This window comes from Sceloporus undulatus, chromosome 2 (assembly GCF_019175285.1).
Source record: "Sceloporus undulatus isolate JIND9_A2432 ecotype Alabama chromosome 2, SceUnd_v1.1, whole genome shotgun sequence".
Lineage (NCBI taxonomy): Eukaryota > Metazoa > Chordata > Lepidosauria > Squamata > Phrynosomatidae > Sceloporus > Sceloporus undulatus.
Window position 1 is genome coordinate 216,099,590 of NC_056523.1, and position 16,011 is coordinate 216,115,600.

The 16,011-nt window shown below is 42.6% G+C and overlaps 1 protein-coding gene across 1 annotated transcript; it reads left to right on the forward strand.

Annotated features, from left to right (window-relative positions):
• Nucleotides 1-370: 370 nt before the first annotated feature.
• On the forward strand, nt 371-7,960 carry NANS (N-acetylneuraminate synthase). Its single transcript, XM_042455476.1, has 6 exons — nt 371-563; nt 3,059-3,274; nt 3,809-3,908; nt 4,279-4,433; nt 4,957-5,223; nt 6,778-7,960. Exons 1-6 carry the CDS (start codon nt 432-434, stop codon nt 6,985-6,987), a joined length of 1,080 nt encoding a protein of 359 aa, XP_042311410.1. The 5' UTR covers nt 371-431; the 3' UTR covers nt 6,988-7,960.
• Nucleotides 7,961-16,011: the final 8,051 nt, after the last annotated feature.

Below are 16,011 nucleotides of genomic sequence, written 5' to 3' on the forward strand. Positions count from 1 at the left end.
GCTTTAACTGCCCTGGCTCAAGGCTATGGAATTCTGGGAACTATAGTGTTTGTGAAACGTTTAGCCATCTCTGTCTGAGAGAGAGAGAGCTCTGGTGCCACAATAAACTACAATTCCCAGGATTCCCTAGCACTGAGCCAGGGCTAGTTAGAACGGTATCAAACCGGATTATTCCTGCGGTGCGGATGGCGTATTAGGCAACGCTGGGCAATAAACAGCAAGCGGGCGCCATCTCCTGGCTGCTGCAGGGATTTTCCTCAGCCTTCGGAGTGGGGCGGGGCTTAGCGGCTCCTCCGCTGCGATTGGCTGAAGCGCGCCGGCCCTGAGGAGTGGAGGGAGGGTGTAGAGACAAGCCTTCCGCATGCGCAGTGCTGCCTCTGCGTGGCGAAGCATCGGTGGCTGCGGGTGAGGTCCAGGTCTTGCCTGCGAATATGCCGCTGGAGTTCGAGCTGTGCCCTGGGAGGCCCATTGGCGGGGAGCACCCCTGCTTCATCATCGCCGAGATCGGCCAGAATCACCAGGGGGACCTCGAGATCGCCAAGCGCATGATCCGCGTCGCTAAGGTGGGGAAGGGGCGTGGCTTCAGAGGGACAGAGGAGAAGAAAAGGGAAGCAGGGGAGGGAGAAAGGGATTGGGGCCAGCGTGGCGTAGCGGTTCGAGCGCTGGACTGTGACTTTGGCCACGGGGGTTCGATCCCCGTCTTGGGCTCATTAAATTAATTATTAATTAATTAATTATAAATAAATAAATAATTGCAGACTTTGTATCTATTTAAGACTATACATAAAGGCTATAGACTGGACTTGCGACCGTGGGTTCGATTCATGGCAGGAAAACCCAATGAGTGACCAAGATATCTATCTAGATAAATGCAGACTACTCTATACACCTGTTTAAGACTATATAAAAGTATAATGGACTTTGGAGACCAGGCTCAGCCATGGGAACCCACTCTCTCAGCCTCAGAGGATAGCAATGACAATGGTCCCTTTCCCTTCAAGGTGTTCTCAAGAGAGAGAGAGAGTGTGACTGAGGCTGAGAGAGTGTGACTGGCCCAAAGTCACCCAGTCCCAGTGGGTTTCCATGGCCGAGTCCGGATTCGAACCCTAGTCTCCAAAGCCCACCACTCAAACCATTACACTGGCTCTCTACAAAGTCTGTATACTTTTATACAGAGTCTTGCCCAAGTGGGTGACTAGGGATTCGAACCCTGGTCTCCAGAGTCCTAGTCCCTACGCTCAAACCGCTTCGCCGTGTGGCAAAGTATAATGGCATCCAAAAACCAAAGAACAGGAATAGCTTTATTGGACCAACCCAAATGGATAAAGTGCCAAAAATGCAGCGTATGGCAAAGAGCCCATGTGGCATAATGGCTCTGGGAGACCAGGGTTTGAATCCCATCTCAGCCACGGAAACCCTTTGGGGGACCTTGGGCAAGTCACACTCTCTTATTTTTATCCAGCAAAGCCAAGCGGGGCAGGAGAAGGCTGCATCCGCACTGCAGAAACAATCCAGTTTGACACTGCATTAACTGCCATGGCTCAATGCTGTGAAACTCTGGGAATTGTCCTTTGTTGTGGCACCAGAGTTCATTGACAGAGAAAATTACATTTCCCAGGTTTCTGTGGCATTGCACAATGGCAGCTAAAGTGGCGTCAAACTGGATTATTCCTGCAGTGTGTGACTGTGAAAGAATATTATATGCGTTAAGTATGTAAGATGTTAAATCTAATATTGTAACTACATCCTGTTCTGTGAAACTAAAGTTAGGCCTCTTTGTCCAGGTATCTACTTGTGTGTATGTTCCTCTGAGCCATGAGGATCTGCTTTGAAGTAAATTAGGACTGCTTTCCTAAATAAGGCAGAGCTTCTCTTATGGGTTGCTTCAACATTTTGCAGTCAGCTCTCAAATAGGCCTTACAGACAGTGGATCTACCCTGTTAGTCAGGCATGATTCAAATGCTGGTCATGATCTCTGCTTTCTTCCTTGTGTTGTAAAGGCATTCCTTCCCAATTTATGGATCTCATTTTGGAAACGTTTCGGGGAGGGGGGGGAATCTGTGATGAGGGTTCAAACATTTTGTTCCACTAGGCATAAGATGATCAAATCCCATTGTGGCTCAGAAGGCTGTTGTTAAATTGCCACCCCATATGTGTGTGTGTGCATGCATATATATATATACAGTATATATATATACACACACACACACTTGGGGTTTTCTTGGCAAGATCCTTTCGATTCTTCTTCAGGTTTGCCATTGCCATCCTCTGAGGTTGAGAGATTGCGACTTGCCGAAGGAAAACCAATGGGGTTTTAGGCTTGAGTGAAGAATCAATCCCTGATCTCCAGAGTCATAGTTCAACATGCAAACTATGTCTTTTTAGATTGTAAGCCCGAGGGCAGGGAACCGTCTAACTAAAAAGATTGTATGTACAGCGCTGTGTAAATTTACAGCGCTTCATAAATAAAGGTTAATAATAATAATAATAATAATAATAATAATAAACACTACATCTGGCTCTCTCACATTCACATACACACAAAAGTTATTGTTATTATTATTATCATCATCATCCATTTGTATAGTGCCACTGATGTGCATGACGCTTTACAACAGAATAAAACACGAATAACCACTTCAGTATAAAATGCTAAAATACAATACTAGAATGCAGTACTAAAATACAGTACAATGCAGTAGCAAAATACAGTGCAAAATACAATGCAAAAAAAAAAAATCCTACACACACAAAAACAGAAAAAAGCAGATAATCTGTTATATTAAAAGTATAACGCATTAATCTGAAATTGCAAAACCTTTAGGAAACAAAAAAGCTTTCAATCCAGGCTTGTGGTCTCTTCCAACTCTATGAGGATTGCCGCCATTGCCTTCTCCAAGACTGAGAGAGTGTGGTTTTCCTAAGGTTACCCAGTGGGTTTCATGGCCAAGCAGGACGTCAAACCCTAATCTCCAGAGTTGTAGTCCAGTGCTTAGATTGCTACACCATGCTTGTGAAACAGCCTTGTGAAATTGTTACCATGTTTTTCTCATGACAGGAATGTGGAGCAGATTGTGCCAAATTCCAAAAAAGTGAACTGGAACACAAATTCAATAGGAGAGCATTGGAGAGGCCATACACATCCAAACACTCTTGGGGGAAAACCTATGGAGAGCACAAGCGCCACTTGGAGTTCAGTCATGACCAGTATCGGGAGCTGCAGCGTTTCGCAAAGGAGATTGACATTTTCTTTACTGCCTCAGGCATGGATGAAGTAAGGGAGATGGAGGCTCAAGGCTTCTGTTTTGGTTTTTAAAAGAGACTTCCACTTTTGATGCCACACACAGACTGTATAGCCCAGATAGCTATAAAAAGTCATTAATAAAAGTATAAATATAAGAGTTAATAAAGAAAAGATTACACAATTTATAAAGCTAAAACATTAAACATAAAAAGCACACATGGTAGCTTTTCCTTCTCCAAGGATACCTGTCCACTTCTTGTGATTGAAATCCAACACAGATTACTCTTTCAGGATTTTTTAAATCTTTGGCTTTTACTCATAAACAATCCTATGAGATCCAGAGTCATGTTTCTTGCTTTTGCGTTTCTCTCTCGTTTGTATGCTTGTGGGTTTTCTGTTCACTTTGTTTCCATTTGTGTTCCCTACCTATAGCCATATCCCATATTTCTGTTAACTAGTTTGGGGTTGAGGGGGCCATTCGTTCAGTGTGTGGAGAGTGGTTACTGTGAGTAGAATGTTAATTTGGGATTTTAGTAATATATATATATATATATATTTTCACAGATGGCTGTAGAATTTCTACATGAACTGGATGTTCCATTTTTCAAAGTAGGATCTGGAGACACTAACAATTTCCCATACTTGGAAAAGACAGCCAAAAAAGGTACGTTTAGGGGAAGAATGAATTATTATTGCTGAGTGTCGCAACGCTGATTAACACAGATAACTAATTTAGTTACAGGGGGTTGATATTGAAGTAATATCTATCCATTTTCTGTATGGAGATCAAATTAAATGTGACAGTATAAAGCCACAGCCACCGAAGAAAATGGTGCTTATTTAGTTATAATATCAGATGTCCTGCATTTCCCTAGAAGGCAATCTTTCTCTGGGCTTGTGACAAATGCCTATGGATGGTATTGCCATTAGACAATCTTTCACCCACCTACCCTGTAACACAGTTGGTACAAGGTGGGTGGATGAGAAATTACTATCTTAGGAAAATTGAAAACACTGTTGGCTTTCCTTTCTAGGTCGTCCAATGGTGATCTCCAGTGGGATGCAGTCAATGAGCACAATGCAGCAGGTTTACAATCTGGTGAAGCCTATCAACCCAAACTTCTGTTTTCTTCAGTGCACTAGTGCTTACCCTCTTCAGCCTGAAGATGTCAATCTTCGTGTCATAACGGTCAGTGAGGGTTGGAGTGGGGACAGTGTGGTGGTTGCCCTCTGGTGATGCCCTTGGTCCTGCTCTCCATGGAGCAGAGCAACAGATCAAGGGCAGTGAGGCTACTTATAAACAGAGGCTGAGATTGTGTTGGTAACCTGGTAGCAAGAGGAACAGGGCTGCAGGTGTACTTCCACATCAAGGAAGTAAGATTTGCTTACAGCTGCCTGGTTGGGTCTGCTTGTGCTTATCACCTTTGCATGACTCCAGAAAACATGCAAATAAACAAGGTGCAACAGCTGATGTAAGTGAACCAATAGTATTCAGGACAGAGTCTTAAGACCAGCCTGTGGCTGTTTTTTTCTTAACGTGTTCATCTCCGTTGGGTTTACAAGAGTCTCAGTCTGGGCAGTGGCCAGATTAGTGTGAATATCAGATACAACAGAACTATTTCTTGTTGTGTTGTAACAGTTGTTCTCTAAATATTATGTACCTCTAAGGAGGCCATCCTTTACCATATCCTTCCACTCTTCTGTTTTTGTAGGAATATCGATCAATCTTCCCAGATATTCCTGTTGGCTATTCTGGCCATGAGACAGGCATAGCCATTTCTGTTGCAGCAGTTGCTATGGGAGCTAAAGTACTGGAGCGCCACATAACACTGGACAAGACCTGGAAAGGAAGTGATCATCAGGCATCTTTAGAGCCCAATGAATTGGCTGAATTGGTTAGAACCATCCGCATGGTAGAAAAGGCTATGGGGTCACCAGTCAAGCAACTCTTGCCCTGTGAAGTTGCTTGCAATGAAAAGGTAAGCGTGTTATTGTAGACCTTTCATTATGAATTAAATTGGCCCTGCTCATTTCACTTACTGATGGCACTAGCATCCATAGGTGTCTGTCATAAGGCAACATAAAGATTGTCTTCTAGCTTGTGTCTACCACTTTAAGCATCCCTGTTAGTAATAGGACTGCTAGCTTTAGTCAGTTGGTGAATCATCCAGTGTTCTAGGTTACTGGTTGCAGGGAATGGTTGGAAAATAAATGATCCAGTGCATTGCTAAAGGTTAGGAGAGTGTAGTCAGGTGGAAAGTCATGTGGGAACCCCATTTATTATATGCCATCATGAATTCATGGGAAGAAACTCCAGCTGTAAAGAAAATCTGGGTACCACAACTCCATGGCCAAGCTTTTGTTTTTTCATATCCAAGCACTTAAGCTTTTGACACTGCACTTAGCTACAGGATCTGTCTGCATTGCTAGTGGGGCAAGTAGTTTACAATCTGATGAACCATACACCTAGCGTTCACATCACTGCACTGTGAGTGCCCTTGAGGAAAAAAAGTTTGTAGTATGATAGGATCCCAAGTTGGAATGGTTGTATTTTTAACCTTTTGAGAATATGTCATCATGAATGATCACATGGGATGTCCCCACACCCGTTTCATCCTTCACTGGTGGCTGCTACTGTTGGGATGAAAAAGCTCATAGCAGATGCTCCATAATAATACTGCTGCTGGATCACTGTTGCAGTGACAGCATGCAAATAGAGCCTGCCTAATCAACTTAGCAGACATTGTTCATGTTCATTCACACCACTGAAATCATTACTCTGTCCAAGACAGCTATTGTGAAAATGAAGTCTTTTCCTCTTGAAAATGAAGCATTCCTCTGATGTTCAAAAGCAGAGATTGATTCAGGAGTACATTGCCATGTTAGGGAGCAATGTATCTTTGAACACCAGTTTCTGGGGAAGGGCTGTTGTCTTTAGGTGCTGCTTATGGGCTTTTCAAAAACAGCTGTTTTGGAAACAGGATGTCAGACTAGATAGATTTTGGGATTATGCTGCAGGGTTCTTATGCCTTTAAAACACTTATCTTTCCTGTGGTCCAGGTATTCTTTACATTAGGTGTCCTTGGTCAGATGATCTAGTTTAATAGTTAGTTTTTTGGCCGGTGTCCCAGAACTAGAGTTCCAAATGATAGAAAATATCCTTATGCTACAGATAAAACAGATCCAGGCTTCACCTTTAGTGTTGTTATCAGGGAAGCAAATAACATCATACCACAAGAAGAAGAGCCAGGCATTTAGTCTTTTTGAGTAAGTCACACGAGGCCTAGATGTTGAATTGCATTTCACATCAGTCCTAGCCTAAACAGCTACCAATGAGATGATGGAAGCTGCAGTACAGCAACAGCAGGAGTGCCACATGTCTCCCCATCTCTGCTTTTGCCATATTGAGAGCTTAGAGGGGGTTTTTTTTGCTCTTGACCAGGTCTGTCCCAATGTCCAGCTGCCATTTCTGACCTTTCTAGTACAGACCAATCACCCTGTAATGTAACCTCTTTCATGTACTCTTTTTCTAGTTGGGAAAATCTGTAGTTGCCAAAATCCGGATCCCAGAAGGCACAATGCTCACTCTGGATATGCTGACGGTCAAGGTAGGGGAGCCCAAAGGTTATCCACCTGAAGACATCTTTGACTTGGTTGGAAAGAAGGTCAAGGTTACTATTGATGAAGATGAAACCATTGTTGAAGATGCCATTGAAAATCACATGAAAAAAGTTAAATGCTAAATTGGACTGTTTGTGAAAGGGGACTCTCTGGAAATTGTGTAAGCTGCAAAGTTACAAAGAAAAGTCTTGGAGAAGTGGCCATCACTGGGCCTTCTCTTTCTGGCAGACAAACATCCTAATAGAGGACACTGGTTATTTTGTGCAAGGGTCTTTAATTGAAAGTGGGCAATGTAGTATTCCATGGATTGTTTTTAATGGTGAAAAAGCTTACATAGGCTTTCAGGCTCCATATTTCCTAAAGACAAAAATGGTATGTTGCAAAGGGATGGTGAAGAATATTCACTAATAGTGAATGCCTCTGAATAGGATATGATATGCTCTTGACTTTCTACCATTCAGTTTAGCTTTTATAATGCTTAGAATCAGGATGAAACCTAGAGATTGCTTGTGCCAGTTGGAAATGCCTCAGGAGTTATGCTTCTTTTGAGGAAGCTTCTGCATCCTTACTATTCAGATTTCTAGCATTTGGCTGGAGAGAAAGCAGTAAGATGTATGCAAGCTGAACACCAGGCCACCAAAAGGCCACTTACCTGGTCAGCTGTGGTAGGCAAGCAGTGCCTCCAGGCTCAAGCTTGGAAAGTTCAATTTTAAAATCAGTTGTAGTTCCAAGGCTCAGTCAAACAAGTTACTGTCACAGTTATTTAAAAGTGTAGCTATACCTAGGATCATATTTAATTACTTCAGAAATCAGTTCCTAAATGTTACAAGCCACTGGTCTGTGGTACAAAACACACTGATCCCTTATTATAACTCCTTATTATCACCTCAGCACCTATATGACAGCTTAAAGGCGCACACCATAACCTAACATTTGAACTAGGGGATTTCCCATCCTTGCCATTACTAAGGCCACATCCTAAACTTAAAAAGTAACCCAGAAGTTAGTATTATACTGCAAAAGGTGTGACACTATCACTTGTCAAATTGTAATCAAAATGCAATGTCATTAAACCTTCAATATTGACTAAAGGCATCCGTTATGAGTAACTTATTTGCAACTAGTTATTGCAGAACTCTGGTTCAGGCAACCCATATACAGGGTATGCCCAAAAAACATGCCCCATTGGCAATTTATTGATCTAAAGGAGGCCATCATGTTGACAAGCTGGAGCATGTTCAAAGGAGGACCACCAAAATGGTGAAGGGCCTGGAGACCATGCCTTATGAAGAAAACTTAGGGAGCTGGATATGTTTAGCCTGGAAAAGAGATGATTAAGAGGTGATATGATAGCCCTGTTTAAGTATTTGAAGGAGTGTCACATTGAGGATGGAACAAGCTTCTTTTCTGCTGCTCCAGAGACTAGAACACAGAACAATGGATGCAAGCTACAGGAAAAGAGATAACACCTCGACATTAGGAGGAACTTGCTGACAGTAAGAGCTGTTTGACAGTGGAATGCACTCCCTCAGAGTGTGGTGGAGTCTCCTTCTTTAGAGGTCTGTAAACAGAGAGGTTGGATGGCCCTCTGTCAGGGGTGTGTTGATTGTGAGTTCCTGCATGGCGGGGGGTTGGCCTAGATGACACTTGTGGTCTCTTCCAACTCTATGATTCTATCACATTACAATTTGTGAGCATCACAGAAAGTGTTACTTTACTTAGGAATGTCCAAATGTCATGTAACATCTGAGTTAAATAAAGTATTTAGAAGAAAATGGCAGCCAGTCTGAACATTTTTAATACAGATTGAATCTCCCTTATACTAAATGATTGGGATCAGAAGTGTTTTAGATTTTAGAATTTTTTGGATTTTAGAATATTTGCTTATACATAATGAGATATCTTATTTATGCCCAAAAACTGACCCCAAAATCCCAGGTTGACATATATATGGGTCAGTATGGTAATCTGATTGCTGCTCTTTCAGATTTCCCCATGCAGTGCAGAGAGAGTTTCTTTTTCTCTTGAGCCAAGCAGAAAGTGTCTTGGATGATTACTATATAAGTTGACCTTATATATACGTCGAGGGCAGGCTTTGGGACCAAAATTATGGATTTTGATATGACCCATGGATAAGTCGATGGTAAAACTTAGTGGCATCTAACAAAAGATATAAAGGATGAAGCAAAGGAAAACAATGCAAAAGAACTTACAAAAACCCAGCAGGCATAACTACTGTTTGTGCTCATACTAAAGCCTGGATGGATGAGTAAATAGAGGGAATTCAGTGATTCCAGGGCAGATGACACTCTTGCCTTTCACTAGGGGATGGTTCCTTTTTTAAGTGAGAGTTAAAGTACAGTACCTACATTAACTCAAGGATAAGTTGGCTCAGGTTTTTTGGGCCAATTTTTTGATCTAAATTTCTAGACTTATATATGAGTATATATAGTAATTTATGTTAAACAAACAGAGTCCCTCTTCCAACCACTGCTGTCTGCCAAGTGAAGGCTGAAACCAAAGTTGAAACACCAAAGCAAAAAGCCTCAATTAGAGTTTCTTGCTGCATGTACACATACACACTGAAGGAGCCTCTAAGTTTTATCCGCGACTTATCCATGGGTCATGGTAAAATCCATAATTTTGGCCTTCAAACCTGCCCTTGACTCGTACATGAAGTTGACTTATAGTCAAGTATATAGGATAAATAGAATCATAGAATTGTAGAGTTGGAAGATACCACAAGGGCCATCCAGTCCAATCCCCCTGCCATGCAGGAATTCTCAAACCATCTCTGACAGATGGCCATCAAGCCTCTGTTTAAAGACCTCTGGGGAAGGAGACTCCTCTGAAAAGCTGTTTATGTTTCATATACACCTTATACACATATCCTGAAGGTAATTTTTATACACAATATTTTCAATAATTTTCTGCATGGACCAAGATTTTGGTCCATTGAACCACCACAAAGCAAAGTGTCACTTTCTCAGCCACCCATGTGAATCAGGATTTTGGAATATTTTGAATTTTGGAATTCCAGATAAGAGAGACTCAACCGGAATTATTGTTTATGAGGCATGACTTTTGGCACACCATGTAGGTGTTTTTTTAAGTGCTGGAATGGAGCAAGGCTAAGACAACAAATTATGATAAAGAATGCCTTTCATGCATTAGGAAGGCACACAGATAGGTGAACCTTTAATAGAGACCACTTGTACATTTGCAGCCTCTCGCTTTACCATGGGAGCTAGATACATGTTCCTTAAATCTGCAAACAGAAATATGCTCATTAGGAAGTAACGCCCTGGGTTTACTGCTGAGGAAATATTAAGAAAGGGATGTAGAAGGTCAGATGTCTGTACATCATGTCATTTTTCTCATCTATAAATTACCTACATTGAAGATTCATGATCATAATTCAAACACATTTTTTCTGTAGTTTTAATTGTGCACAAATACACCTGTATCAGCCTTGATCACTTTGAACAATGAGGGTGTTTTGCATATACTTGAAACGGGTCCAAAGGGTTGTCTTTCACTTGTGATTCATTTGTTTGAAACCTAGGCCTGTACATTAACTGGCTTATCAGGACTATGTCAACTCACTTGTGTCCTTCCTGGGTAGCATTACATTTGCATAAGCATCTTTGGACATGAAGCCTATGATGTACCATAGAACATAGCAGTTGCAGAATCTAAGAACATGAGTTTGGCTTGTGGATATGTGCAGGCAAATATGTTGTCCCAGTGACTGGGACAAAGGGAGCAGGCCAATATACTTGAAATCTCTCAACTGTGTGTTTAATTAAATATATTCATAGTCCTCTTATAAATTACAACTATGTCACTCTGTTAATGCTTGCCTTAAGAAAATGACAAATGAATCATTAATGGATTTTTTTTTACAATGAAAACACAATAAAATCTGTCAGATTTGCTTTTCTAGAGTTGGTGTCCATGGGAACAAGGTGTGTTTTTTCCCTACTTCTGGTTCTTCAAAAGTCGCAGGAGAATCCTGACAGCTCCTTTGGTGCCTTGGCTGTTAACAATCAGGCTTGAAGCTAAGCAGCTGGTAAAAATGGGCCATTCTTGCTGAGATCTTGTTTGAGAAGTTTTCTTGGCCTTTCCATCACAACGACAAGTGGTACTCAACAGTGCTTGCCAAGGACAGAGCCTAGAAAGAGGCCATACATTACCTTAAAGTTCTAGCTGCGACTATATCAAGTTTTAGCAGATGTTTTGACCTTTAGAATTGTGTGTCTCTGCCTGTGAAAACTTGGGAAGTACAAACTGATGGTGTCATGGCCAAGAGAGTATGACCATCTAGGGAACTCCACAGGACTTTAGATTCTTCACTTCACTTTCGGCAAGGTTCCCGGCTCCTTCAAGGTGCTTCTGAGCCTACTAAAAATATCTAGGTAAACAAAACAAGAAAAACAAAACAGGCAACTCAGAAAAGACACTTTCAGGAAGTAGATTTATTCTGTGCCTTCAAGTTGTTTCCAACTTATGGTGACCCTAAGGCAAACCTACCATGGGGCTTTCCTGGCAAGTTTCTTCACAGGGTGTTTGCCATTGCCATGCCTTGAGACTCATAGAATCTGGGTTGCCCAAGTAGAATTCAGATCCTGGTCTCCAAAATGCAACACTCAAACCACTACACCTTATTGACTCACCAATGCTAATATATAGAATTTTTAAATAAAGAAAATCACTTCTCATTCCCCTTGTTTCAAGCCCCTTGTTTTCATCAAAGCCAATACTAGAAACAATTTGGAAAGAGAAGGGCTGAACCTTGGAAAGCTGACAACAGAATACACCATCTTGGAAGGTACTGGGCCTACTTTCCTGAAAGGCATTTAAGCAGAGTCTGAATGACAACCTACAAGGCCCAGAATTCTGTTGGTGTATTTTTATTCTTGTGGTTGTGAATTTAGCAGGATCACACACAAGTGGTGCAAGAAGGCAGGCAAACCTGTCACTCTCACTAGTCTATTTCTCCAAAGACTGACTCCCACATCCCAGCATCCATAGCCTTGTTCCTCTTGCCACCCCCACTTATACTGGTGTGTTTCTGCTGACAAATTGTGGTCTGGGTTTTCCTGGAGCAACAGATAATCACACTTTGGACTCGACAGTTTTTGAGAACCCTTCCAACACTGCAGTTCTCCAAATGACAACCAAAACTTTCTCTAACTTTTCAAACACCACAAGTGTGGCAATTGCAGAAGACACCCTTCTACCAGCCAGATTTCTGAGTTGAAGGTACACAAAATCACAGGGTTTTCTTGGCAAGATTTGCTCAGAAGCGTTTTTGCCATTGCTTTCCTCTGAGGCTTAGAGTATGTGACTTGCTTGAGTGTGTTTCATAGACGATATGATTCACTCTGGTCTCCACAGTCATAATCCGACACTGGAACCATTACACCATGCTGTCTCTCCAAAGTGGACTAGGGAGACATCAAATGGAATCACAGAAGCCCAGGACTGATGTGGGTCTTCGAGAACAATCAGAGCTAGTATGGAGCTGTACGGACAGCCCCAAAGGGATGGCCTCCAGCCACCCCTTTTACAACCAGATCGAGTTCGAGGCAACTGCATGCTGTGGCCTCAATCTGGCCTTTCCAGGGCGCAAAAAGGAGCTGTAAAAAGCGGCTCTTTTTTGTGCCCTGGAAAGGGCACAATAGCTGCATCATTACGGCTTTATGATACTCCTTCGGTGCTGCATCATGCAGACACAGCACCAGAGGAGCACTGTGACACAACATGCAGTGCGGCACGCGGTGTTATGCCACCCTGGGGGCGGAGCTGGGCTATGCACTGTATAGTTGCTATGCCACATGTCCGCCCCCAAGCTGGCCTATCTGCACTGGACCAAAGTTTCCCAGAGATGTTAGCACATTTGGTTTAAATTTTATATTTAAGCATAGTCAATGCTGTGTGTGGAAATTATTTTATTGGAGCATTTGTAATAATGGCTGCATCCATACTGGCACTGCTTTAACTCTTTTCGGGCTCAAGGCTATGGAATTCTGGGAGTTGGAGTTTGTTGTGGACCCAGAGCAGAGCAGAGGTGCCCTCTAGATCTTGGTGGAAGAAGTTCCCATGTGTGTGCCTGGCTTGAATAATATCGCCAGACATTTCTTTGACCCCCCCCCCATTCTTCACCAGCAATGTAATTACTAGAGGATTCTCTCAGCAAAATAGTGAGCCCTGGAGGTGACGACAATGGGAGCCTTTGCAGAGTTCCACATGTAGGACTTTTGTTACTTGGAACTATGTAGAATCTCATCCAGCATCTTGCAACATCTCCCCAGCACTTCAGACAGGAGACTTTCTCATCCTATTGGGAGATGCTTCAGATCAAACATGGGACACCTTCCATGCAAATCATATGCTATATACCATGGAGCTATCACACATACACACACCGTTATGGAAGAACTATGAGATGAACCCAAGTGACTCCCTTGGAGGGGAGACAGCCCTCTTGGAAGGACCACATTTAAATCCATCCAAAGCTTTCCTGCCATTTCTTTTTTGCCCCCATATGTCTTGAGAAATCCCTTCCCAGGATGCTCAGTTCTCCAGCTTTATCACCCTGCTTCCCAAGACTTCTTGATACCTTAATCTTTAAAAGTAGATTTTAAAGTGTGGGGTAAATCCCACCACACTCCACAGGACTTACTCCTGAGCAGGATTTCACTATAAACAGTGCGCTGTCAATATTTATTTTTCATTTCCCCTTGGTGAACCTTAATTTTGGCAAGGCAGTTCCAGCTTCTTTGAAAGCCTCCATATAATCCTCTTTTATGCTTTGACTTTCCCTTTTTAGACCCCCTTTAGCACCCTTTCCCAAACCTAAGTCTGTCCAGGGCTGTTCAGCATTGAGCCATGGCCATTAAAGTGGTGTCAAACTGCATTATTTCTGCAGTGCCGATGCAACCTTGAACAAAAGTGTAGAGAGAGCTGATTTAGCTTGGATAGGGCTAACTCCCTTTTTTTGCTCTTGCAAATTAACTTCATCAGATATAGTACATAAATCTGACAAGTTTCCAAAGTCATTCTTGATCTTCTTAAATTGAAGACATTTTGTTGCCTGAGGCAGAGGGGTAAATTGGTGCTCAGTCCTTCCTTTTTCTCCCCACACACAATGGAGTCCTTGTTCTTTTACTGGGGCCGGGATAATACTTTCCAGGGCCTCTTTGAGTTTCGACAGTCAGCTCTTCTTATACATGAATTTTTTATACACATTCAAGCATCCACGATTTTGAAACTGTTCAAAAAAGTATAAATTTCAAATATCAAACCTTGATTTTCCATTTTTTGTAAGGGACACCATTTTGCTATGTCATTATATTTAATGGGACTTGAGCATCCACAGATTTTGTTATCCATGGGGGATCTTGGAACCAAACCCCAGCAGATAACAAGGGTCCACTGTAATTTAAATTTTATCATATAGAGTTTGAAAAAATGCTGACTTAGGGGAGAAACAGATCCCCCCCCCCTTTGAGTCGCCATCTCATTTTAGCCAGTGGCTTGGGAACGTAGTGTTTACACGCCACATGCTCATAAGCTGACCAGAAGCTGACTGGCTGTTTACATGCGGCGGCTTCATGATGCTCTGGCGGCGCAACATTTACATGCCACTGGAGTGTCATGAGGTTGGCTTCCAGTCACAGCATGGGCAGAAAAGACAGCTTTTTGGCACCTGAAAAAGGAGTGGCTATTTGCTAATTCTTTTTCAGGTGGCTTTAAGGCAGATTGGGGCCACGGCATTCAGTTGTCATGGCCACAATCCAGCTTCGGAAAGGATGGCTTCAAGCTGCTCCTTCCACTGGTCTATTTCACCCCAGTGTTCCAATGCCTTGGAATGACTTCCTTTGCCATCCCCCTTTTTCCACATCACCTCCTGGATCTTTCCAGCCCCTAAAGGTCGTAAAGCGATTCGAAGGAATCACTAGCCTAGAGATAGAAAAAAAGATTGCTGGGCATATTAGTGAAACATGGCCTAGACACAGGGAAATGTGCTAATAGATATAAGACAGTCAGCCAGGGAAAGATGTGAATAGGGTTTTGGGGAGCTATGATTGATGAAATAGTTCAGGGGTCACTGTGTGATCTAAATAAAGCTTCCACTTTATTCTTTTTCACAACAATGTCTGGCTGTTCCTGTTAAGTTCTGTTGGAGAGGCTGGTCTGAAAAACCGTCTGAATAACCCTTTAGTCAGCGGAAGTAACCACACACTGTGGGTCATGAACATCAACCCTCTTTTATTTTTGCTAGATATGGGCTCCTCTGGGTCTCTCTGGCTTCTAAACATTGGGGAACAAAAAGGATTTCTGCTCCACAAACCCTCTGGGAATAGCAATTCTCCTTTTAAAAATGGATGCAGCCCCAAACGCCTTCCATGCCTGATCCCTTCTCCATCAGGTTTCATAGCATTTTTCTTTTTCCATCTATTTTAAGCCGTTTGAGGGCAGGACATTTCTGGAAAATGTTTTAACAAATCTTAGAGATGCATGTTTTTGAGAGGGGTATTGGGAAGCCAAAGAGCTAGAAAAAGGTCCTTGAAGTCTGTATGGGACAGGAGGTTAACAGTTTTCCCACTCCATATGTCAAAAGATCTCCCAGTTGAAAGAAAAGTGTCCCAGACCAAGGTGGATTGCAATTCTCCTCTGGGAAGGGAAAGGGGCTAAAGTGGGGGGGAAGTGGGGGGGTTAGCTAGCTCTCCCAATGTTCTTGACCCCATGCCATTCCCCAAAAAGACTCCCCTGAAAGGGACCTGACCTTTGGCAAGCCTCTGTGCATCTTGTTCCAGGCTTTCTGCAAGCAGATATGGACACTGGGCTTAAGCCAAGCTCTCTAAATTTCCAGGTGACAATGTTGGGTTTGAGCAAGTCATCTAAGGAGATCCATGAATTGGATCATGGAAGGAAGGCGGGAGAGCCTTTGGGTAAAATTACAGAAGGGGAGAGGGGGAAAACAACAGTGACACCACTGTGTAGGTCTGCTCTAAACCTCCAAGTCAGAGTGAAAAACTGGATGAAACTTACCCTAAACAAATGACCAAACATTTGAACATTCAGAATGAGGAGATGGAATAGGAATGGGCCCTTACAACTGATATAACTTGTACGTG